This window comes from Temnothorax longispinosus, chromosome 6, assembly GCF_030848805.1.
Source record: "Temnothorax longispinosus isolate EJ_2023e chromosome 6, Tlon_JGU_v1, whole genome shotgun sequence".
Classification (NCBI taxonomy): domain Eukaryota; kingdom Metazoa; phylum Arthropoda; class Insecta; order Hymenoptera; family Formicidae; genus Temnothorax; species Temnothorax longispinosus.
In genome coordinates, this window is record NC_092363.1 from 4869500 (window position 1) to 4893133 (window position 23634).

General features: G+C 47.2%; 1 protein-coding gene across 4 annotated transcripts in view; it reads right to left on the reverse strand.

The window, feature by feature from the left end:
- Positions 1 to 23634, reverse strand: part of Chinmo (Chronologically inappropriate morphogenesis) — a 54222-nt gene that overhangs the window by 12401 nt on the left and 18187 nt on the right. For all 4 annotated transcript variants that reach the window (XM_071781054.1, XM_071781052.1, XM_071781053.1 and 1 more), the window contains 4 exons: positions 13108 to 13328; positions 12221 to 12621; positions 11496 to 11743; positions 11101 to 11394 (listed from right to left, as the gene is read on the reverse strand). In XM_071781054.1, the coding sequence (XP_071637155.1) occupies positions 11101 to 11394; positions 11496 to 11743; positions 12221 to 12621; positions 13108 to 13328 (1164 nt within the window). The remainder of the gene's footprint in view (positions 1 to 11100; positions 11395 to 11495; positions 11744 to 12220; positions 12622 to 13107; positions 13329 to 23634) is intronic.

Genomic DNA, 23634 nt, shown 5'->3' on the forward strand with positions numbered 1-23634 from the left:
AGGTTAAGTTACGAAACGCAACGGCAGCCTCCAAGGTCTCCCCCGTCTCTCAATCCCCACACCTCGCTGGCCGCGACGATCTGACCCTTTTTTCCCTTTTCGGCTGAATGGATCGAACAAACGTGTAACGCGAAGAGTGACTCCCGATATACACAGGCAGCCCTACCGCAACGCGCAGCAACTCACCGCAGCTTTACCCGCGATCGATCGCAAGCCGCGCGCCGCTGACAAGCGTATCGCTGTTATCAGCGTGCGGTCCCGTCTTCTCTCAGCCCTCCCGTCCTCATTTTCGGTTCCCCCGGATGCGTAGCGCGATCTCGCCCGCGCCTCCGCCGCTATCATACGCGCTGACGCGTGCGTGAGCGAGCTGGGAAAATGGAGGCCCAGAGCGCGAGATGGTATCGCATATTTCAGGACAGTTCAAGGAATGCGAAATAGAAGATAGCACGATAACGATTATCTATTTTGCGGTGGAAGATTCGACATGAGAATGAAATACCAGGGTCCAGCCTCCGGATATGCTGTAGAATTCCATTGTGTAGAAATAGAACTCGAAATAGAGATCCTGAGCCGACCGAGTGATCCCGACCGAACATCCACCCTGCAGAAAGTTAAAAACGCTGCGTACACGGAGAGAGAATAGGATGATGCGTGTGCGTGTGCGTATGAGCATTGCGTATAGCGCTGTGGATCTCGCCAGGCCTTGACACATTTTGTTCGGTGGCGCCAAATTGGTCGCCGCTCGGGCGAGCACTCGCTCCGAACGGGAGAGGAAGAGGATAGAAGAGGAGAAAGAGGAGAACGGTTAGAAGAGGGGAAAAGGAGGGACAAAGGGACGGACGAATCGGAAGGATAAGAGAGACCGCGGCGCGATAAGAGCGAGGAGGACGGCGAAACCGACGGCGATGTTGAGGGTTAGGGAGAAAGAAAGAGAGAGAGAAGAGGCCGAGGGCCAAAATGGAGAGAAGATAGAGGAGGGCGAGGCGGAGGAAAATCAATGTCAGGCAACGTGCGTTGCAACCCGAAATCAAGGGAGCCCAGGCCTCCCGCGCTGTTCCCGTCCCGGCTTGGCACCCGGCGGTCGATTCTGCAAGGGATGGCGGTACGGCCGCGCACTCTTTCTCTCTCTCCCTTTTTTTTAACCCCTCGGAGACCGTCGTGAACCATAACCCGCACAACGGTCCACTTCCCGGGCCTCCCTGAATCGCAATGTCCTTATGATTGCGGATACGATATACCTTCGCTTGGATATCGGTATCTACCGGCAGCGACTTCCTTGGAATTTCAACAAGAATAAAGATCGTATCATTTATATATATTATATATATGTATTTATGGATGCGACGATGTAAGTAACTTTGCTTTAATAGCGAGGGATTCTAATGTTGTAACTATGAAAAGCGAAGAGAGAGAGAGAGAGAGAGAGAGAGAGAGAGAGAGATATGAAGCGTAGATGATAGAAAATAGATCCCGCTTTCCGTTTCCGAAATATAGAGGACGCCGAGAAAACGACGTTGCTTGGACAGGGAGTTGACGAAGGTCTTCCTGACCTCCTCAGGGCCACGAAGAGCGAGCTAGCTCGTTGAAATTCTGAAATACTTTGGCCATGTAGTCGGCGAAGCGATCCGAGCCGCTGAGGCTCGGAAATAGTTAGGAATCGGAGGGAATTCGAGGAAAGGCCTCGATTATGCACCTCTGCCTATTATACATGGGTGCGGTACCAAAGCACGTTGATTATCAAAGTGCACAGGATTAAAACCAAGAATTCTAATTTTAGAAAATGAGCTGTAGAGAAAAAAAATTTTTATATATGCGCTTTATCTGAAGAATAATCATCTTCGAAGGAAACCTGGCTGACCACAAGAATCCGTTTCTACTAGCGCGCGGAATAATCTGAAGAATGGATCCTTCTTGGAATCGCGTGGTACGCCAACGAGATGAGATGACACTGACAATATTGGGGTACAAAGCGCAATATTCTATTGCAAACAGCTAATTTTTCGAATTGACAAATTTATTTCGTAAAGTAAATTTAACTCTTCATTCAATTCTTTCACGCTCGATGACATTAAGCGTAACGAGAGAATTAATTGCCAAATATGCTATAATCGTTGCACTAATTTTCAAGCATGCTATTACGTGATCGATAATATCGACACGAATACGTAATTTTCGGATTACGTCCGCCCACTCCCACAAAAGTTCGTCATCGCTTCCTCGACGCGCGCGGGCGTACACGTTCTGAAAAAGCTCCGACGTGTCTCCTCCGAACGTCTGCGTGTCCGCGATGAAAATAGTGTAGACATAATTTTCCAGGGTGACGTGCGATTACTTTGTTCGCGAGGACGTCGGATGTCGCGTCGCGTCACGCGTTATGCTCGTATACACGCGCGTACACGCTCCTCCGCGTTTGCGCACACACCCGTAGCCGGCTCACGACGAATGCGTCCGAAGCACGCAAAGTCGACGAAAGTTTTAGCGGCACGTGCACGCACACACCGTTGCGCGCGCGCATACACGCAGCCCCGTGCACGCACGCACTCACGCACGCACGCATTCGTTATTGATTTGTACGCGCGGTAGGCCCGGCGCGAGGGACGCTCGGCGCCCTACACCACAATGTAGCGGAAAACGCGAATTCCTGAAAATACGGGTACCTTCGAGGGCATTTACCGGCCGGCGGCCCTTCCCGCGATAGCAACGTGTACATTCCGCACGTGCGTGAAGCGATAAGAATGACTATCGTATTTCTGCACTCTTCCGGCGTTGATAAATTCCACATTCTGTTGAAAGGAAACGTTACGGTACGGTAAGATACGGCAAGTTTTATTCTCGCAAAATTGACTGCGATTGCATTTGATGATAAAAGGACTAATTCGCACTTTCTTAAATCGTATCGAGCATTTAACCATGACATTATTCACTTTTTGTTGTTGGAAGATGTCATAATATGCTCAATATGTGTAATACTGAATACTGTTACTACTATAATATTTATTGGTAACGATTTAAATCATAAGCTAGTGATAAAAACAATGAATCATTGGTCATATGTTTCGGTTTCGATGTAGAGAACATCGCCGCAAGGAGCGGCGTAGTAAATGACTACGACGAATTTGCTCGGCAAATCCGCGAGACACGGTGGTGGTAGTGGTGCTGCAGTAAATTTGCACCCACGCCTGGCTGCCTACCCAATTTGGCGATCCACCCCCACCTTCCCCGCCACGAAAATATACGCGCCTGGGCGTCGAGCAGCTGGCGCTATCCCGCGTGCGCGTCGCAAACCTCGCGCAATGACGCAGCGCATGCGGTGCGTCCGTCGTGCAACACGCATGAGGCGCGTGAGCGTGCGTCGCGAGCCTAATTTCTATATGCCTGTGCATCGAAATGATGTGCCGTTAACGCGCGTTGCGCACCGCACGAATTTCGGCTGCCTTCCGGTAGAATTCCCCGGCCGGATATTCCACATACTTTATGATTAACGCATGCGTTTTTCAGTCGGAAGACTTATTTAAAACGGAGCAAAAATTAATTGCGAAGAAAAGATTATTACGGTAGATAATTTATTTTGCGGCATTAATACATAATGCCTCTCGTGCGTGCGCGCACACGCGTGAGACCTGACCCATTCTACCGGTCTCTCAAGCTGCGGTTCCCTCTTCTCACGCAACGATGCAGCAGCGATAAGAAAGACAGAGAGAGAGAGAGAGAAGGCGCGACCGGGCAGCGATTGTCCTTTGTATAGGAAAACTTGGACCGGGAGGGAACGACGAGGAACAGAGGATATCCAGCGAAGATAGGGTTACGCACATTGTGCGTGGGCGGAGGGTAACGCCGGTTCGCAGCACGGCGCGCTCGTTGTTTTATTTGAACTTGCCGGTGCGGGGAGTATGGTAATAAAGCTCGCAGAAGGGGGAGAGGGGGTTCGGAGGGGGCTACAGTCCGGCTATTTTGTCCTCGCTCGTATGGAAGAAGCATGAAAAAAATGCGTCGCGCGCGCACCCGCGACGGTAAAAAATTCGACCCTCCAAGGGTGGGGCGGTGGTTAATGAAAATGAATGAAAAATTTATGGCCGCAACTATCGACGGGGTTTTGTCCGGGTTTCCGCGAATCCAGTTTCATGTAACATAAACCAGGATGAAACAAAAGGAAATTTGGAATGCAGGTAGTTACGGATTAAAAATGATAAGAAACTCATAATTAAAAATTATTAAAAGAGAAGTGACGTACTCAAATATGAGTCGAAAGAGATAATTATTGTTTGTATTTCTTTTCAAACCCTAATGTGCAAAACATTTCTACACATTATACTGTACGAAGAATAATCGAATAATTTCTAATGTTTTATCGAAAATGACTCCGTTAATTATACGCACCGGTAATCATAATCATTAATACGGATATGTGTGCGAGCGTAACATTATGCAAATTAGAGCCATTGTCATACCGCGAGTTTAAAAGCATGAGCGCGAGTAAATTCTCCGCTTTAATTGAACACATCCTCCGGTGCAAAGTGCGTGCATTTTTCTCACGATCTTTCATACAAAATTTTCGGGCCGTTCGTTAACGGCTCGAAATCACTTGCCAATTATTAGGTAGCTTTAGAAATGCTTAAATTTCTCAGACGCTTAATTTCAGAAACTCATCGTTTCCTACCGGAAGAGTCCTTCCTCGAAAATCGTTGTCCATTGCCGTTTCTAGATTATTTTCCTAATTTAATTAGAGTTAATTGTCCCGAATCGATCGTAACTGCGTCGTTCCGGCCTCATCGCGTATATAAATATAATCATCGCCCGCGGCGCGTCGTTTATCAACGATTCCACGTCTATCACGTACGCCATTGATGGTCATTATTCTGCTCAATAATGCATATCCATATGCTCGCACGCACACATCCGCGTTACGTCAAAGAGCGGTGACGCGCTCTCTTTCTCTCTCACGAAAAACACCAAGACCTTCACGAGAAAACGAGCGCGTTCCTTCTTTGCGTGTGTATGTGTTTTTTTTTCCGTGCGTTCCATGCTTCATTTATCAGTTCGCTGGTACGAGCGGGTGCTCCAATGGCCTTATCATGAATTATTTCGTGACCCGAATTCAGCATTGTGTGTGTCCGCGGACTCTCCCTCTCTCCATCTCCCTCGCTCCTTCTCTCCGCCTTTTTCGCGCTCTCTCCTTCTTTCTATCGTATCCGGTGGTCTAACGGTTAATAGCGAGCTATATGTATACAATTTGCATGTATATGTGCGTGCGCGCGTGACAAAACAATACGTGCAGTCGAGGAGTTTTCATGCTTTGGCCCAACGAAAACGCGAGGCGCTCGTCGTACGCCATGCGTGTGTGGGCGACATCAAGATTGGGCGTTATCACGAGCCAACCACAGATGATCGTATCTCGCTCACCCCCTCGCCCTTCGCCTCTCCGCCTTTTCTGCGCATCGACCTACTGAGAGCGCGTACGTGCAATCGTTGCAATCGTTACGACACCGATGATAAGCCCGTTTTCGCATGGCATAACTCGTTTCGATTTCCTGATTAGCTATATAATGCGCGTTTAAATATAAAACTGTTATCCAACAGCTGCGAAATAAATTACGTACAAATATATATAGCGGTTATTTTAATGACGTTACTGCAAATAACAAATCTTATCATCAAATTTTCATATTCCGTATAATTCCACGAATCCAACACTCGGGTTTTTCAGGAACTGACTATAATTAGTCCATGAATTTTGTGAATTTTGATATTGTATTGTTCTTCGAGACTGTAATCGCTCTACCGGATCTAGGCGAAGATTACTGTTCAGTGTTCAATACATGGAATTTGCTCTGTCCCCTCGATGACTATACGATAACTATACGAACATTATTGTCACGCGGAATGAGATACGCTTATTTGTCGAATAAATGATCGCCGCTACGAAAGGGCAGATAATAATTTCGTGCAATCTACGGAGTAATCGAACAATTTTAGGCCGTAGTTAGGACAGGCGGCCTCTAATTCGGGTTACTGCGATTCTACCGCATACTACCGCCCCCGATCAATACGAATGTGGGGATGTCTGTCATGTCGTTTTCTGGCCGCACTCCTGCCAAACACTACGTTACATATTCGTGAATGTCGATCGTAGATTTAAGCGCGTGAATATTCATTTTTTTTCTATCAATTTTTGAGTAAATATTAAATCTAAAATTCGCGATTTTTCGCCGTCTATCCTTTTTATGTCTTTAGAAGAATCGTGACAACTTTAGGAAGCCTATTGGGCACGCGTGAAACGGACATTTTCTTCTAAGATAATTTGCAGCGAGCGTAGAACGGCCGACTCATGCTCTTCTAACTCTCTTTCTAAAACACCGCGCCTGGCCATGACACACATAGCAGCCAGCCTTTCGCATCCTCTCTCGGGAACGTCCAAACAACCTAAACCCATAACTCACGAGGGATCTGCTGCCTTGTCTTCGGAGGGAACCCGCTATTTTCTCACGTCTCGAAAATAGCTACTTTTATCGTCGTGCACAAAGGGCCGGCTGATCGACTCGATCTGAGTTTGCATCGCGAATAAAAATGAAAATCTATTTAAGTCCAAGATTTGAGCAAACCAGAAATAGAAAAAAATTAGAAAGAATAGAATTGGAATTACTCCGTTATTCCGTTAGTGATAACGGCGCGTGCGGAATAATATATTCACCGATACACGAGTTGACTAATCCGTGTTGCGAGTTGCGGGCATAAAAATAGAACGTGCATTTAATTTTACCGTTCCAACGTTATGACGTAACAGAATCGACATTGGCTGCGTAGGAAGGAAAGCTGGTGCACGACTTTCGACGCATTGCCGCAATGTAACGGACGAAGGTTCTCGCATTCCTCTTGTGCAACGATTTTCGGCGCTGGAAGGTCTCGTGACGGCGTGACAGTAGAATGCCGCGGCAAGGCTAAATTACGTCTAATCGCTTCTAAGAATCTGCCAGCCGAATGAGCGGCTTCTTTTTTAAATGGCATATGTAATGGCAACTCGCGTGCATGCGAGAGTGTTGAAAAATTATTCGATGTAACCATAGTAATAATCATCGATTGAATTTAAATACGAAAAGTTTACAAATATTTTTTAAATTTTGCAAAAAATAATTAAATATCAAAAAATTATTTATACCCACAAATATTGTATATATAGTCTCGCGATATATATTTGATAAGAAATACTGGAACTTCTGACACATGACACATTTCCGGAGTTAACAAATAGCTTTCCGTGAGGATAAAAAACATATCTAAGAGTATATCCCTCCAGTTATATTGGCGATAGCGATTTCTATATAATCTCGTATTTTCTCGCAATCATTGATAAATGTTTGCCTCCATCGAGCAAATCCTCCGTGCTTTCCACGGGCGATGTGAAATCATCATCCATCCAAACGTCGCCGCAGGCACGTCGCGCGTCGCCGCGAAGGCGCACGTGGAATTAATACTCGGAAATGACGAATTAATGTTTAAGCGAGTCGCCGCTTGCATGAGCTTCCTCGCCGTAGTTCGTTGCACGCCTGACTGAAACTTTTACGAGGCACGCGCGCGAAATTGCAGAAGGGTTGCGAGGTCTTCCTGCAAGGAGAGTTAGAATAAAAGGAGCAGACGGGGAGGGAGGGAGCAAAAGGAGAAATAATCGGCCGAGGGAAGACGAGGGCCGGCCGGCCGGCCGGCGCGGCGACGACATGCACCTGTGTGTGAACCCGCACGTGTCCGATGCAACTGCACTACCCCTATCCTCCCCCCTCCCTCCCTCGCATGAGGTTTCATTCATAATTCAACGGGGCGAATTAGACGAGCGAGGGACGCGAGTTCTCTCGCGTGTCTCGTCGTCTCCGTTGCATGAAGGGCATAGGTAGCGAGAGAGCGAATTAAGCAACATTGAGCATTCTCCTCTTCGACAGAATGAATTGAGCGAGAGACACGTTAGCCGCCCCCCCCCCCCCTCCGAGAAGACGCTTTCACTTTCCGCGTCATTTCGTACGTCGATCAGCTATTTCTCCATTTTTTTTTACTGCTTACAAACGGTCACCGGGCTCTCGCCCGGTAATTGGTGTGCCATAACTGCGCAAGTAATGAATTCACGATAGCAGAAGCATAAATAAGCGACTATAATGTCGTTGCAAGCGTTGCAGAACAATCGAGGACTGGGAGAATGAAATGATAATGATTTTTGTTCCGAGCGAGACACTTTATCGAACGTCATCGTACCATCGAGCGCGTATGTCTTTCGCATCGAATAAATTTGATTAATGATTCTTATGGCACAATCATACAAAACTCAGAAATTTCTTTTAAATAAAATAAAATAAAATTTTTCTTTCAAACATAAAATAATCACGCGATATATTGAGCAATATTGATCAGCCATTTCATAAAGCTCGTACTCGTAATAGAAAGTCGAGAGAGCATTCTGGAAGCAGCATTCTGGAATTTAAGAGAAAGTACTGTGTATGTTAGAGAAAGAAAACGTAAAAGAAAAATTAAGTACAATCTGACGATGCTTTTGTGGGATGCTTTCGAAGTCTTTTCGTGTGGCTTTATTTCACTGATCTTATGCAACTTTCATTTGCCGATATACGATCGTTTTTCAGCAATAAATGCAATCAGCGGCAAGATCAAACGTCAAATGACTTACAAAAGGAATATAGAGTAGTTGTATTTTCTTCAAATAATCGAAGTATTATTTCGAAAGATAATTTCACCAGAGGTTTTTATCTTCGACGGTTAAACACTTTTTATGCCGAATCATTAATTTATACGTGTCTAATATAAACAGCAAATCTAACTACAGCACGTACGAGAAGATTAAGATGCCGTTTCGCGGGCAGAGAGTAATAAAAAGTGATTCTAATTCGAGACCGCTTGAGAAGATTCCATAAAATTCAAATCTACGGACACGGGAGGTCCCTCGCAAGTCGGTTTTTTTTTCTTTCGCCAAATAACTTGCGCAATAGCACCGCGAGACGTCGTATAAATTCTATGCCGAGGCTCAGTGATATATCCGAACAGCGAAGCGAAGTTTCTAACGACTTTTCGTACAGGATCTAACAAAAAGTAATGCTTTAACGGTGGACTCTTGGTGAGCATAACTGTACTCCCGATAGAATAACTCAACAATGCGGCGGTCACGATTTTTCTCATCGCGCGGCCACGGTTCTCTCACCGCATTCCTTCGCACACGACTAGAGCTTCAAAGAGCTCTGGCTACACTTGCAACGGTCACACCTACATTAGCGCAATAGAGTGTACCCCACTTTTCAATAGAGTTTCACCCTACTTTTCTTTATAATATGCCCTTTCAGAGATTCGCGTCTCTGCGTCTGTGTGATCCACATGCTTTTTGAATAATTTAAGAGCGGCAATAAAATCCTCTTGTTCCAATGTCATCTCGCATTCATGACGTAATAATCTGGCGTAATAATCTGATTTTTTTTTTACGACACGTTTTGAGTATCTTTGAGAATCTCCGAGTAAGCTGAAAGTGCAAAGGAAGGCTTTCGAGACGACCGCATGGGCGCCTCGAACTTTAGTACATTAATAAATAGCTTCTCCGCCTATCAGCGGACTTCTTTCACTCTTCCTTGAGCACGTTTAACATGCACGGATCGCCTCCCCCGTCCTTCCCGTTTCTTTGCCCGTTCTCCTCTACGGGCTTAATGTCAATAACCGTTGCATTAGTTGACGCTTCGTTACTTTCTTTGCGGCGGGCGAGCGAGCGGGCGATTAAAAATGGTCGGGGTGTCATCCGCGGTGGCACACGGTCGCCGCGACGCCGACGTTAATACCGACGTCCACACACGTTGGTGTTGGTGGCCGGCGTCCGTCGCGCCTGTTTCACGTGGCGTCGTCGTAGCGTCACGCTCGGTGATTTGCTCGTCGGAGCAAAAGATGTTCCCAGTGGCTGCACCGTCGCCTGCATCCTCTTTGTACACTTTGTTCACACCGTGAAGGCAAGTCGTAAGGCATCATCTCGTCCCGGGGCACGGACGGGGAGGCCCACGGGTAAATCCACGTACGTTCACGTACGGCGTCGTCGCTCTCTAGCTCTTTCTGCACGTTAGAGCGTCGCCGAAGCGGAGACTGACGTACACGTGGACGAAAAAAGATCTACACGAAAACCGTTCCGAAAACCGTCGTATTTTATCTCTCGGCTATGAATTCTTTGACCAGTCTGGAATCGATTTTCCTTCCCTCTTTGAAAATTAAGAAATTGCATGAGAAGAAAGATTTTTATTCGTTTTAAATCCGTTAAAAAAAATTCGTTAGGGGGAACATGGGATAGTTTGGGAGAGCGTCAGACGGCGCCTTACGGCGCGCATAGCGAGCTTCTTTTTTTACGATGCACCGTTTTATCTCTCGCCGAGAGATGACTCGGGGAGAAGCGGTAGGAGAAATGGTACAAGCATGAGAGGAACGCGGCAGTTGCAACATCCGTGGTCAGGCCCCACGTGCAGCCGATGATGCAACGTCCATGCATTTTGTAACTCCGGAGCCAGAAGGCCTTCCTTCTTCTTGCCCGGCATATTGGACCAGATAAAGTCTATCGGATCGAAAGCGCTTCTGTCAGAGCGTTGGGCAATATATAAATTGCCCAATTATATTCTGGCCTGCCGGCCAAACAGCGTGCACAAAAACTAATTTTCGCATAGTACGTGCGAAGAAATTTGTCATTCGCACTCATGTATATTTTGGCGATGAATCAAAATACACGTGGTACGAAAGCGCTCGCGCGCACGAGGTTCAACAAACCTGCAAGGTTTTACTCGAATGGTGCCCGTTCACTTGTTACATCATCCTTGATTTCACGCGTCAATAGACTTATCTGTTACCGGCCAAGGTTTTTGGAATCTGACGTTCCCTGTCAACATGTCGAATCGATGGTTCGCGAATAACTTATTGGAATTATCGCGCGAGCTGGGTAAAATAATTTCGCGCGTAAGCGCTAAGCTGCGCGTGTATCATTTCATTACGTTCAACCGAATCGGATTTCGGCCAATTAAAGTCGCAATCACGCCGCTCGTGTTAAGTACGGACAATATGTCTCGCGATGCAAAAACAATGGATGGCACTCACCGCCGCCGACAGTAGAGACAGTGCTGGCCTTGTGGATCTTCATGTTCCACATAGCGGGCGTGGTGGGCGCGGCGGGGCTCTGATCGGGAGTCGGCGGATGAGCCGCCGGCATCGGCACCATCGTCGGGCCCAGCTGTGCCCCGTGCGGCAGATGATCCGAGTTCGGCCTATACGAACCCGCGTCAAACCTTCGTGCGGGAAAAATCTCGTCATCCCGCTTCGACAATCTTTCCGCCAACTTCTCCGTTCTCTCCCGATCGGCCAACTCCACTGGCTCCTGTTTTATTCGAAGATCTGCGAACACGAGACCAAGATCTACGTCTGCGGGACTGATCGGCGACGGGATCTTTCGACCGATTTTTACGATCGGTTTCATCGTTGTAGGTCAATCTCACCTTCGGCAACGCTTTCCTTGAGATCACAGTTGCTGCGTTCCTCGGACCGCGCCCGTTCCAGCTGCTGTTCCAGTTCCGTGGGCGTATGTGGCGCGGTGTGGGGATGCAAAGAAGTTTCGGAGGGATAGGTAAACGGTTGGTAGAGGTGGTTCTCCAGCAAGTGTGGTTGCGGGGCGGACGCTGGCCGAAAAGCAGCGCCGTCACGCAACACGCTCGCTCTTCGCTCGCTATCGATGTCGCTCGGCGACCTAAAAATACGTCGTCACAGCTCACAGAATCTTATTATGCGAGTGAATTGGCAAGAACACGTAACACGGCGTGACTATTTGGTAAACACGTAAATTGCTAAACGAGTAATACGGTAAAGAGGAAGCGCGAAGGAAATCGAATCCGGAAATTGACATGGCGTAATGTGGGGCGAGTGAAAGAATGTCCAAGACATTCTTCATATGATAAAGCTCATTGCAAAATTACATGCTTTTAATTCATGTAATATTCCGACTAAGATGGAAATCCGAAAAAATTCTAAAAATAGTTGCTTCATCAAAATAATCGTTTCTTCATCACGAATAATTTATCGCTTTGCCGTTCGCGCGAATTATTGTTACATATGTCATCGGCAATAAAACGTAGAAAGGCCGCTTCGGCAGTAAAACGTGGAAAGGCCGCTTGCGGCCGTCGCGCTTCCCGTAAAAGTGCTTCGCGCCTCGGCGAAAGGTCCTTACCTCATCAGCCTCTTCGGCGGACTCTCGAAATAGTGAGACGTGGAGTAAGCCCCGCTAGGCACGGGGTACTCCGGGGCGGGCGACGGCACCGGTGTGTAAGTCCTCTTCATGATATTCCTGACCATGGTGGCTTCGCCCGCCTCGCTTATATCGCTCATATCACCGACGCCGCCACCGCCGCCCCCGTTGCCGATGGTACCACCGACGCTACCGCTGCCGACGCTACCCCCGACGCTACCCCCGACGCTACCGCCGCCTTCGCCACTTCCGCCGCCTTCGCCGCTTCCGCCGCCCCCGCCTCGGCCGCTACTCTCTGCGTCCGCAGAGGTGTTGGTACTCTCCGCGGCGTGCCTCTGCGCCACCGCCAGCTTCTCGTGCTCGATGATCGACAAACCCTTTACCTGGATTTAGGGAGACAATTATAGACAAATGAATATATTTTAGGAATATGTTGTAAGAAAATATCAGAAGGGTATAACGATGCAAAAAAATATCATGAGCGCTAAAATAATTTAAGAGAAAGCGTTATTTAACAAGTGCGCATAAGTATTATGGATTATGTTAATGAACATCCGCGTAACTGACGTCAGCGGTAATTTTGCTCAGTGTATATTTATTAATCAAACAAAATCGCGCCTTTTTTTCAGTAAATATTTGAAAATATTGAATCGAAGCACGCGATACAGAGCTCAATGGGCGACAACGCATTTTCGAGGAGAGCTTGACAAATGATTTGACTCCTCTCGGAGCTTCCACGACACAAATTGACACGCAGAGACTTTAGCCAGGCGCGTTTCAGAGCCGTGTCGGGCGCCGCGCCACGTGTACAATTATTCGGGGAACATTATTTAAGGTCATTATTTACGGAAAAAGAGACAGGCACGTACTTGAAGGCATTCAGCTGCCTTGAGGAAGGAGCTGAGGGATTCCTGGGACACATGTACCTCTCCACGGTACATGAATTCGAGGAGGGACGCCATATTGTGGGCACTCGTCCCATCGAGAATAACGATCAATCCCGCGGGAGAAGGCGGCATTCCTTCGAAGAGCTCCTGAAAGTGCTTGCTGCATGCTGCGAGGATTAACCTGTGCGCCTTGAACGTAACTCCTGAAACACAAATAGGATGCATCGTCTTCAAAATATAATCAATATAAGCGAATTACAGACACGTACTGTACGACCAAACAAAGTTGTTATCAAAAGAAAACGTTCGACGAGTCAAAAACAATCAGTGGATCGTCCATTTTCTCTCTCTAAGTTCTATTAGTATCGCAAGATTAGCATGCCGAGAATTTTTCGGTGCACGCACAAGACGCTCTCGAGCCTTTTCTTTCTCACGACTTACAATGTAAACGGGCATCATCGCGCGGCGGACGAGCGCGGGAATTTCAGCGCGCAAAGGAAGCCGGTGACCGACGAACCCTTTTTTTTTCAACCGGCCCACCATTTCCCTCTCTACGACATAAAGGAACCGAAGCCTAGCACGCCTGACGTCGATGCCCTTTCTCGCAGCCCGTTGCGTATGTAGGTCATCTTCGGACACGATCTTCCGTAATTCGTAATTCACGCGCGCAAGTATAATATAATGCGCGTTCGCCAACGCGCGGGCGTGTAATGTGACACGGGCGACCATTGCATGTAAAGCGAGGTAGTATCCAGGAACGACTGCGCGTAAAAAGGAAGGGAAAAAAACCGTGGCCGTAACCGACCGTTGAAGCCTCCGCGATGTAACTAAACATCCCAGAAAAAATATCTTTAAAAGAAACCCTCTTTGCATTAATGTTTATGTAGCTTGATCTGAAACATCGATATGATTTATTCAAATCTCTTTGAGGCCGATTTAATTTTAGACAAAAATTAGCTGCATACATGAATGTATATATGTTTTCGGTTATCGGTAGCTATTCGCGTCCGCGCGTTACTTCTTTCCGCGCCTCATTATTTCCGTGACGATTCCGTGCGAATCAGGTGAAACGGGACATTTCGTGAAAGAGCTTCGTTGCGTTTAGACGGATGTGGGAAGAAGCCTCATCGGCGGCGCTCCTCCTAGGCACTATAGGAATAAGGAAATCAAGTGCGAGAGGAGAAAGGAGGAAGGTGACGAGGGCACGACCAGGTGGTTCAAAGCACCTGTCTTTCCGAGTAGCTCTCCCGGTACACAAAGTGTATCCAACTCTTTGAGCCTCCTCTCAGCGCGGGATCATATTTCCGTGTGCTCCCCGTTGAGCGCAATTTCAAACCTCTTATCCGACGAATATTGGATTTACCGCGTATCCGACAGTGCAGAGTAGCAGAGCTTAGATTCAACGACTCTGTGCGATGACTCGCGTTCACCCGCGGTGCTCGTCGGAATACGTATTCGCGTCGTCAACTTGTCTCGTGTATAATAATGACAGTGTCTCTTTGCCTACAAATATCTTATTTCGAGTGACAATTCTCTGCACACAGAAAAAGAAGACGTGTCAAATCAAAACTTATATACTCAAATTAATTATTCATTGTTTTGTATATACACAACAATCTATAATCTTATAAGAATTTCAACTTTTTTTCTTGGTTGAACTATATAAAATGACATCATTTAAGCAAGTTTTCTCCACTTAACGCATTATAATCTTATTTCTAGATTTCGATGTTGAAACTAAAGATATTTTCAAATCAAGAATATTCTTTTTTTTCTGTGCACTATCGCGTTATTTTAGTCGCTGTATATTAATAATCTTGCTGCTTATAAGTTGCCTAATATAAGATAGCCGCATTAATGTTTATGTAGCTTGATCTGAAACATCGATATGATTTATTCATATCCCTTTGAGGCCGATTTAATTTTAGACAAAAATTAGCTGCATACATGAATGTATATATGTTTTCGGTTATCGGTAGCTATTCGCGCGTCACAGATATTTGGGCCAGATATATAGCTTATTATTCGCTATGCAAGGGCCAACGGCCGAATTGCGTGTACCTGTGTGTGGGCGTTTCGCGATTGTCGGCTTACTCCATCGCCTATGTCGACATTCATAGGTGGAATCCGGATATACGGGCACGATATGCCGTACGCGTAACGAGAGCGAGAGAAATAAACGCGAAAGAGATTCTCCCACTTCGTCGGATTAAGAATAACAAATTTGTAGTTTCGCGAGAATTCAAAAATTCGTCGTATCGCGGAGAGATGTGCACGATTCCCTGCGGGGGCCCGTACATCCGCAAAGTACGTTCCGAGACGCGCGTGGAACGGCCGGACGGCAGCGCAGTTCGCCGGCACACTTGTGGAAATAATGAAATATGCAGAACTCATCGGCGTATGTTAGTCCCGGGACTATTAATAAATTCTGTAATGCGTCGCGTCGCGTCGCGTCGCGTGATAGCAGGCCCACGAGAGATGCTTCTCACGCCGCACATGCGTTGTTGTTCCCGTTATCGGGCCGCATGCAGAAATACACGCGCGACATGTTGCAAAGAATTTCGGCGCGGGCCGTTACGTAACGTCGCGCACGCGAAGATCGAAGCTTGGAGGACGTGTTTACGACACGGCCGCATAACGCCGCGCCGTCATCGACTCGTCGAGCGAGCGAGAGCACGGCTGTTACTGAATGAGCGAGTAGAGATAACGTGCACGAGCACTCTCGGCTCGGTCGCGCGTATCTATTTAGATATTTTTCATAGTCGGGGACTATATTTGGGAAGTGAACAACAACGCCGTCATAGCGAAGGTTACCGATAATAAGCGATAGTTTGCCTTGACACGGCGCGGCGCCATGCGCCACAACGGTGCAAAAGAAGAGTCTGAAGAGTTGCCATTTATAATGTTTCTTATGCAATACGTAAGACATTTCTATAAAAACAATGGAATGGATAATGGTTATTCGTATTTAAGTGTTATTAGATCTTATTGGATATATCTGTACGTTTTATCTATAATAAAACCATTGCCTTTCTAATATTACCATCCGCACTATTTATACACTGCCTACGTTAATCGAGATTGCAAATATTGCCATTTCGATGGGATTACGTGAGGGTTTAATAATGAGGATTGCCGGCGGCGTGACTACCGGCTCACGAAACTTGCAAATAAAACGTGCGTAGTTACGTAACAGTGCAATGCACTCTTCGCGGGCAATCTATTCATATTCCAAGGCCAGCCGGTAGAGCTCTTTGGGAGTTAGGGTTTTCGGCGAAGCCTCTTACGACGGTCATCGTTCCCCTACTACGCAATAATAATTCGGAGCCTCGTGTACGTGCACCGTGACCGAATGCGTGTAATACATAACGTGAGTGAAGCCCGGCAATTACGGCTTAACTCAATGTCAATCGCGATGTCAGCGACCGATAATGTCTGAAAATAAGTTACCGCGATATTTATCAAAAGACAGCTTCAGAAAAATGAACTTAATACTATAGGGGAGGGAGGGATCAAATTCCTCCTCCCTCTCCCTAGGACTAACTCGGCATAACAAATATAATAAATGTGAAGCGTCGTCTAAAATGGCGGCAGGAGTATACAGTAAGACGTAACGAGTAAATTATTGACTAATGGGATTTTTACAATTCAAGAATAATCGACTGTGGTTGGTCAATAGTTTACTGCTTACATCTTACCGCATACTCCTGCTGCCATTGTAGACGACGCTTAACGTCATATATAGAAGAGATTTCTAATCTTGGATAAAATGGGGATTCTCTCGGCATCGATTGACTTTTCGCATCAAAAAAAGATTATATTACGAGCAACAAGTCCTCTCGATCGCACGATCGGGTCGAAAAATCACAGAGCGCAAAGTTCCGTCTCCGCGATTGCCACGGGATATCGATAGCGCGGTGCGCTCGCGCTCCAAATTTCGCGAGCAGATAAGAGCGGTTGTCGATTTGATTAGAGCAGAGACAAAAACTCTAATATAGAGGAAGGCGGCCAAGGGAAGGGAACGGCGGTCAATGCCCCGTCAAGGTCGACAATGCAGAGTGTGCTAGCGAGCTAAGCGAGCGAATATATATGTTTTGCCGTATCGGCTCGGCTCGGCTCGGCTCAGCTCGTTTCAGCTTCGCCCGTACGAAAAATTGACAGGCCAATCGTGGTTGAAGCTTCCTCTAGGCCCGGCCAATGGCCGCGTGAGACCAAGGCCGTCTTCTTCGCACATAGCCCAAGTTCGGTGCACACAGCACGGCGAAAAGCGGTGCCGAGAGAAAAAAAAAAGATATGGGGGACTATGAGGGATCCGCGAGGGGGAGAGAAGGGACCGCGCGCACCACACACGCATCGCGGCGAACGGGCAAGAAACGACACGTGGAGAGACGACCGTGAATCTCGAGGTTGCCCCCGCGATAAATCGGCGAGTACGCGTGTTGTGTACGTGTGTATATGTATGGCGTTTGACATATACGCGCGTCCCGAGCGTAGGAAGAGCGCTGGGGACGCGGAAAATAGACGCCCGCCGGCTTTGTCCGTGAATGTTAAATCACGCGCGGCTCTTCTCCCAGCAGTCCCAGCTTCTCTCTCTCTCTCGCGACTCGAAACTTTGGACACTGCGCCGTGCGCGCGCAATCTTTGTTCTACGAAAATTCATGCGAGAGAGGATCCGATTTCGTGAGAAATCGTCACCGGAAGAAAGGCGCATGAGAACGCATCCTAATTCAGTATACCAAGGATTCTTTCAAAGAATATACCATTCAATTAACTTAAAAGATAATGAAACACATTCTTTTCTCAATTAAGATATTATCTTCTGAAGTAATCGTCTTCCGAATGTAAAATGTAACTATATTGGATAATTATATGTTCGCCTTCTTTGCCGATGCGATTTTCGACGAGGTTGTACCGCGGAAGATGATACTTGGCGAGGAGCGCATCGTGCGGAACACGAATGGCGAATAATACTATACACATATATACGCACACGAGCGTCGAGTACAAAGCGCTTCTAATTCCGGTCATTCGTCTAATTCACGGTCATGAGCATTCGCTCGCGCATCGCACGCACATCCGTCGCCCGAGCGTGTAAATGCGTTGCGTAATATTCGCCGATGTCGTTGACCCATTTTCGATGAACGATTTCGAGTTCGATCCGGGGGATTTATCAGCGCGCGTGCCCGCAAACTTCTTACGCACGACTCGCGTAATGTATGCATATTCGTTTCTCACGTCGCCTGATGTTATTACAACCGCCGCGAGAGCGTTATCGCGCGCGGAGCATCGATTCCTTTCGATTCCGCGCCTCTCTCGGCGTCGCGCCGCCTCGGCCCTCTTCCGCGAAAATTAACGCAGACCCGCAAGCCTCTAATAAGTCTAATAATCTGATAAGCCGCCACGATGCTATCGTGAAGTTGTCGCGATTTCGTAACTCTGCGCTCACCTTGTAATACTAACGAACAACTAGGCCTTGACGTCGCACCTCCATGCGTCTAACGTTGTTGACTTTTCCCTGCGGATTGGCTCGAATGCGATTAAAGTGTGACGTCGTGACGAAATACAGGCACGAAATTGAGAGAGAGAGAGAGAGAGAGAGAGAGAGAAGCACGCGGTGACACGCGAATTGCATCATAATGGTCTAACGATTAGAACGACCGAGTTGTTTTAAAACCGGGGACACTTAAAAAACCGGTTTTAAGCTGCTAACGCTTGACGAAGCGATCCGAGTGATACATGGCATTTTTTTTTTCGCGATAGCAGAATACCGAATGAGATAAGATTTCGGCCGCGTGCCTCTCTTTCTCGCAACGATCTCTCGCGTTTTGGCACGTTTTCGTATCTTCATAGCGTAACAAAGCCCGCGATGAATCGCCGCGCAGTTCTACCGAGTTCCGCGTTTAACGGCCGGATTACATGTTTGTAATAGAAATAGCAACGGAGAAGGCCACGTAGTTCGGCCGAGAGGATCACCGACCACCCGGCTAGAAGGCCAGCTAGAAGAGGATATGTATATCAAGTGAATGCCCGATCGGTAGTCATTAACCTGGGATCTATATATATGTATACATATTTTCTTGCTCGTACAGCGTAATTTCAACTGCGCCTTTTTATTTTTATTTTTTCTAACATCGAGTCGTTTCCGATAAACGTCAATTAGTGTCCATCGATGTTGAGCACTTATATAACTGGTCCTCCTCCGTTAAACCGCGTGTCGTGTCTTCTCTTAATCGGTCGTTCACTTGGTGCATTCACCCACAGTGAGCCGCGAGACGAGCTTTCGCGTAACGGCGCAGGAACGCGAGGACGAGGACGAGGGGAGGATGACCCTAGGCGGCCGAAGTCAATGGCCGGTATCCTGTTGCATCAGAGCACGCGCTAGCAGCTAACCTTGACTCCAGGAAGTGTACTTTTGCCACGAGCGCCGATGGAGTTTTGCGAGCGGCGCGGCGTAGTGACGCTCGCGCGCGTTCGTTCACTCCGTACAGCTCCAACTTCTCTTCCTTCTTCGCTTCGGGTTATCCCCCTCGGAGGGGGGCCTTCGGTCACGCATCGAGACTCTCGAATTACTATACTATACGCTCCGTACCACCGGCTTCGCCTTGCATTCCGCCGACGTGCGATGACGCGTACGCCGGAATAACATCGGCGCGCGATAGAAGTGCCTCTCGGATCGGCTCGCCCGAGATAGCGAGATAGCTCCGAGGTCCCCGCGCGAGATAGAGCGATATTAACGAGCTCGATTATTCCGAAATGAACCGCGAGTTAACCCCGAGACTTTGACGGGGTATCGCGGCTCCACTCTTCATTTTATTTCAGCACGCGCAATTGTTCTTATCTTTATATAATTGTGTCTTAAAATACTTATATAGACGTTACGGGAACGGACGTCTATATAAGACTGGAACACCTTCGAAACATCGTTGCGGGTATATCGAGGGTAGCGGCATACCTCGTGAAAAATTTGAATTGCACACACGGCACGTGATTCACTTTCGAGAGATGATAAAATCTCTCGGTAACATTTTCGTCCGACGCGTTTCCTATCGCCCAGTATATCAGCACTGCGCATTGTGCTTTACCTAGGTTACTGACGCATTCAATGGCATGTCTCATTCATGCGGAAGTATAGAAAACCAGAAGAGCGAGAAGCACAATTGGTATGTCAAATTTAGTGCTGGACCGTGAGTTGTTGCTACTAGAAATAAATACAGACATTTACGATCTCGCGTTATTTATGCCACTTGGATTTCTCGTAGGAATCTTTATAGTTTGTTATATATACGAGTATTGCGTAATATCAGAAACTTTTATGTTGCACCTGATCCCAGGTGCTCCATTCCATGCATTCTTCCATTCTTCCATTCTATCCGCTTTTCAGTTTTTGATCTACTTATCGACATGCACCGTGATTTCGCTTCCGACGTTTGTCACAAGCTTCGAAACCAAACCGATGTAATTGAGATTTTTCTCGGCAGGCATATCCGTCATGCGACCGCAGACAGTATCCGCAGGCGGATGCAATATTAAATATCTCGCGATATCGTGCCGGATGCATGGCTTGCACGAATGTAAGTCGGGCTCGGGCCATCCGGCTGTTATCGATTCACGAAATGCTTAATTGCATGTATAATGCACGCAGGTGCGAACACCGGACACGCACCAATGCGTGTCGCCTTCACGCGGCTTCTGTTCGGGTTGCAACATTCAACCGTGCCGTGAAGCGCAAGTACGGCCTAATTCCCCCGACCTGATTGACTCGCCCAGATAACGCGTTACTCGAAAAAAAAAACGAGAACACTACCTTATCGCGCTGCACTAGGTCTACTGACCCAGAAAACTACACGTATATTCACAACACGAATGGATGTCCAAATGAGTGTATGAGACAATTTTAAAACTTCCGCATTTCGCATTTTATTTAAATTTTTTAGTTTATAGTCAAAATAATATAATCACATAAATTTCAACAAATTTTAATATTAAAGATGTGAATAAATCTTTTTAAAATATTTTATAGATTTATAAATGCTATAAATATGCTATAAATTTTAACTTTTCTTCCAATACTGAATTATTCGATTGTGTTGATAATAATCACATAATTAAAAGAGTAATAATTCATTGCTGCAAAGTAATGACAAATTGTAGCAAATCATAACGCGCAAAAATGGTAAACAGTTTCATGGGGAAACCTCGAAAACTCTCTCGCGGAAACTCTTTGATCTAATATTGTTACCTAGGCAACGTTAGATAAGTGTGATATTTGAAGTAAAACCGTGACACGTGCGGGGATCGTAATATTTTACAGAGCAGTGTGGCTTCTCGCACTTAGGACGATAAATACGAGGACATCCGCGTTCAAATACGACCGAGGGAACGAACAGTACATATATATATGTGTGCCGTTTCTAATGTTCCACGTGTCACTTTGCAGCACGCCACGGATGTACCGTAACGACGAGCGAGCGATGCGCGGCACGCATGGACGAGCGAACGCAGCGCTCGTGCGTGAGTTATGCGCCGGAATTCTAATTCAAAACCGACGACAAATCACGCCGTCGCGTCGTTTGCATATGTACGCGGGTCGTTCGTATGGGCTATGGCCGCCATGATCTTCCCGACAGGGATTCCAAACGGTTAAGCTACTTGCGAAACAGCACGCGTGCCTTTGTCTAACGTCAAAGTCACCACACACACACACACACACACGCGCGCGCGCGCGCGCGTGTTCCAGCGCGTGTGTGATAGACGTATACATATATGGAGACAGATATATGGCTCCTTGGCCCTAAATTCAACGTGCTGCTTGCTAAAGTTCGTTAGATATCGCGGCGAGTCATGGACACCCATGCACAGGCGAGAACGCGCGCACGCACTCACGCACTTACGCACACGGCACCACGTGCCGATCCGCGCGGCCGAATAGTGCCCAGGGCCAATTGGCGCCTATCGACGCTCTCGATCGATATCCCGCGTTTCGGGGGAAACGAACGCGATTACCTTGGAGTAGCTTTCCTGCCACGGTAATGTCCATCTCGGATCGAGAACGTGGAACGTGGGTATATAATCGCTCGGTGACGTCGATTTATGAGAAATAACACGCTAATGAGCATGTATAGGCGATTGCCCTCCTCTTTCCGATACACCGGTGTGTACTACTTCCGACTTTTGCGTTTCCTCTTATTGTTAGCGCCAATTTAGAGTGCCGTGTACGTGCTAATACCTCGGCAAACAATACGCCGCGCGCGAGGCGCACTCGCCCGAATGTTTTGACGAAATTCTTGTCGTGATGTGAAGCTATCGCAGGAGAACGCTTCCGCTAATGTAATGTTTAATTTGCTATTTTTTTTGCTTTAATTTACTCTATATAAGATTTTCCTACAAGATCAAACTTGAGACTGATACAATCTTTAAAAACACGGCTCTTTGCAATATTTCAAACACACGCGTGGAAAAAATAGAATTGTATGCGTATGTGTGAGAGCATTTATCTATTTATATAAGATTATTTCTGATAAAGATATGTCGTGTGTTAGTTGCAAATCGATATCACAAAACAATTTAACGTGCCGTCCTTGCGGAAAAGAGATCCAACCGATCGATCGATGGCTCGCAGAGATTACCTTCTATCTCTCGCATCTCTGGGGGATATCGCTTCTTTCGTGAATTCCGAGCGTACGCGCGATCTCGATCACGATCGAGAGCCGCGGTGGTTTCCAAGGAGAAACGCCGAGCTCGCACGCACGCGGCTATAGTCAACATTTTTACCGGCACGGTGCGTTACAGCCCGTGTCACCGTCTTGTGTGCATCGAGACGAGCACGAAGAGAGGGAGGGAAAGAGAGAGAGAGAGAGAGAGGACAGTTAGATCTAACTGTAACCAAGACCTACTTTTCGGGCTTCCTACGAGAAACATACACGCACTTGCGGGGTGCGCACACTGGCGCGCGTGCGCGCGCGCGCCCACAAAGCCCTCGGCAATTGCCCAACATTGCTTCTTCGTGACGCTACGATTTGACGCACCGCTCCTTTCCCTATGTCCCCCGACTGACTCTCGTCCTTGAACCCTTCCCACTCGCCGAGCTTCCTTTCAAATTTCCACCCTTTGGCCTTTTGAGAGAGAAACTTACAGTTTCGTACCTTACGTGTTTCAGCACCGTGCGTTTCTCAAAGTAGTATCGAACACGGAGATCCAAATGTTAATTTTTTTTATCGCGTATGAGAAATAACATGTTACTTCGATTTACTCTACAATATGGAGGAAGGTATTTGAAGATCGAAGGGACTCCTCACATCGATTTTCGCTCTTTTCCCCGGTTCCGCCTCGTTTTCGCTCTCTCCAAACGCACAGTCGCGGTTTTTCGTAAATCGGAACACGCACGCGGCTCGCAAGGTGAAAGCGTTAGACGAGGATTGTATAACGGGTCGTCTCCGGGCGGCAACAGCATGCCGGTTGCATATGCGGTGGAATTAATATCGACGCCGAACGTCAGTAGAGTCTCGGAAG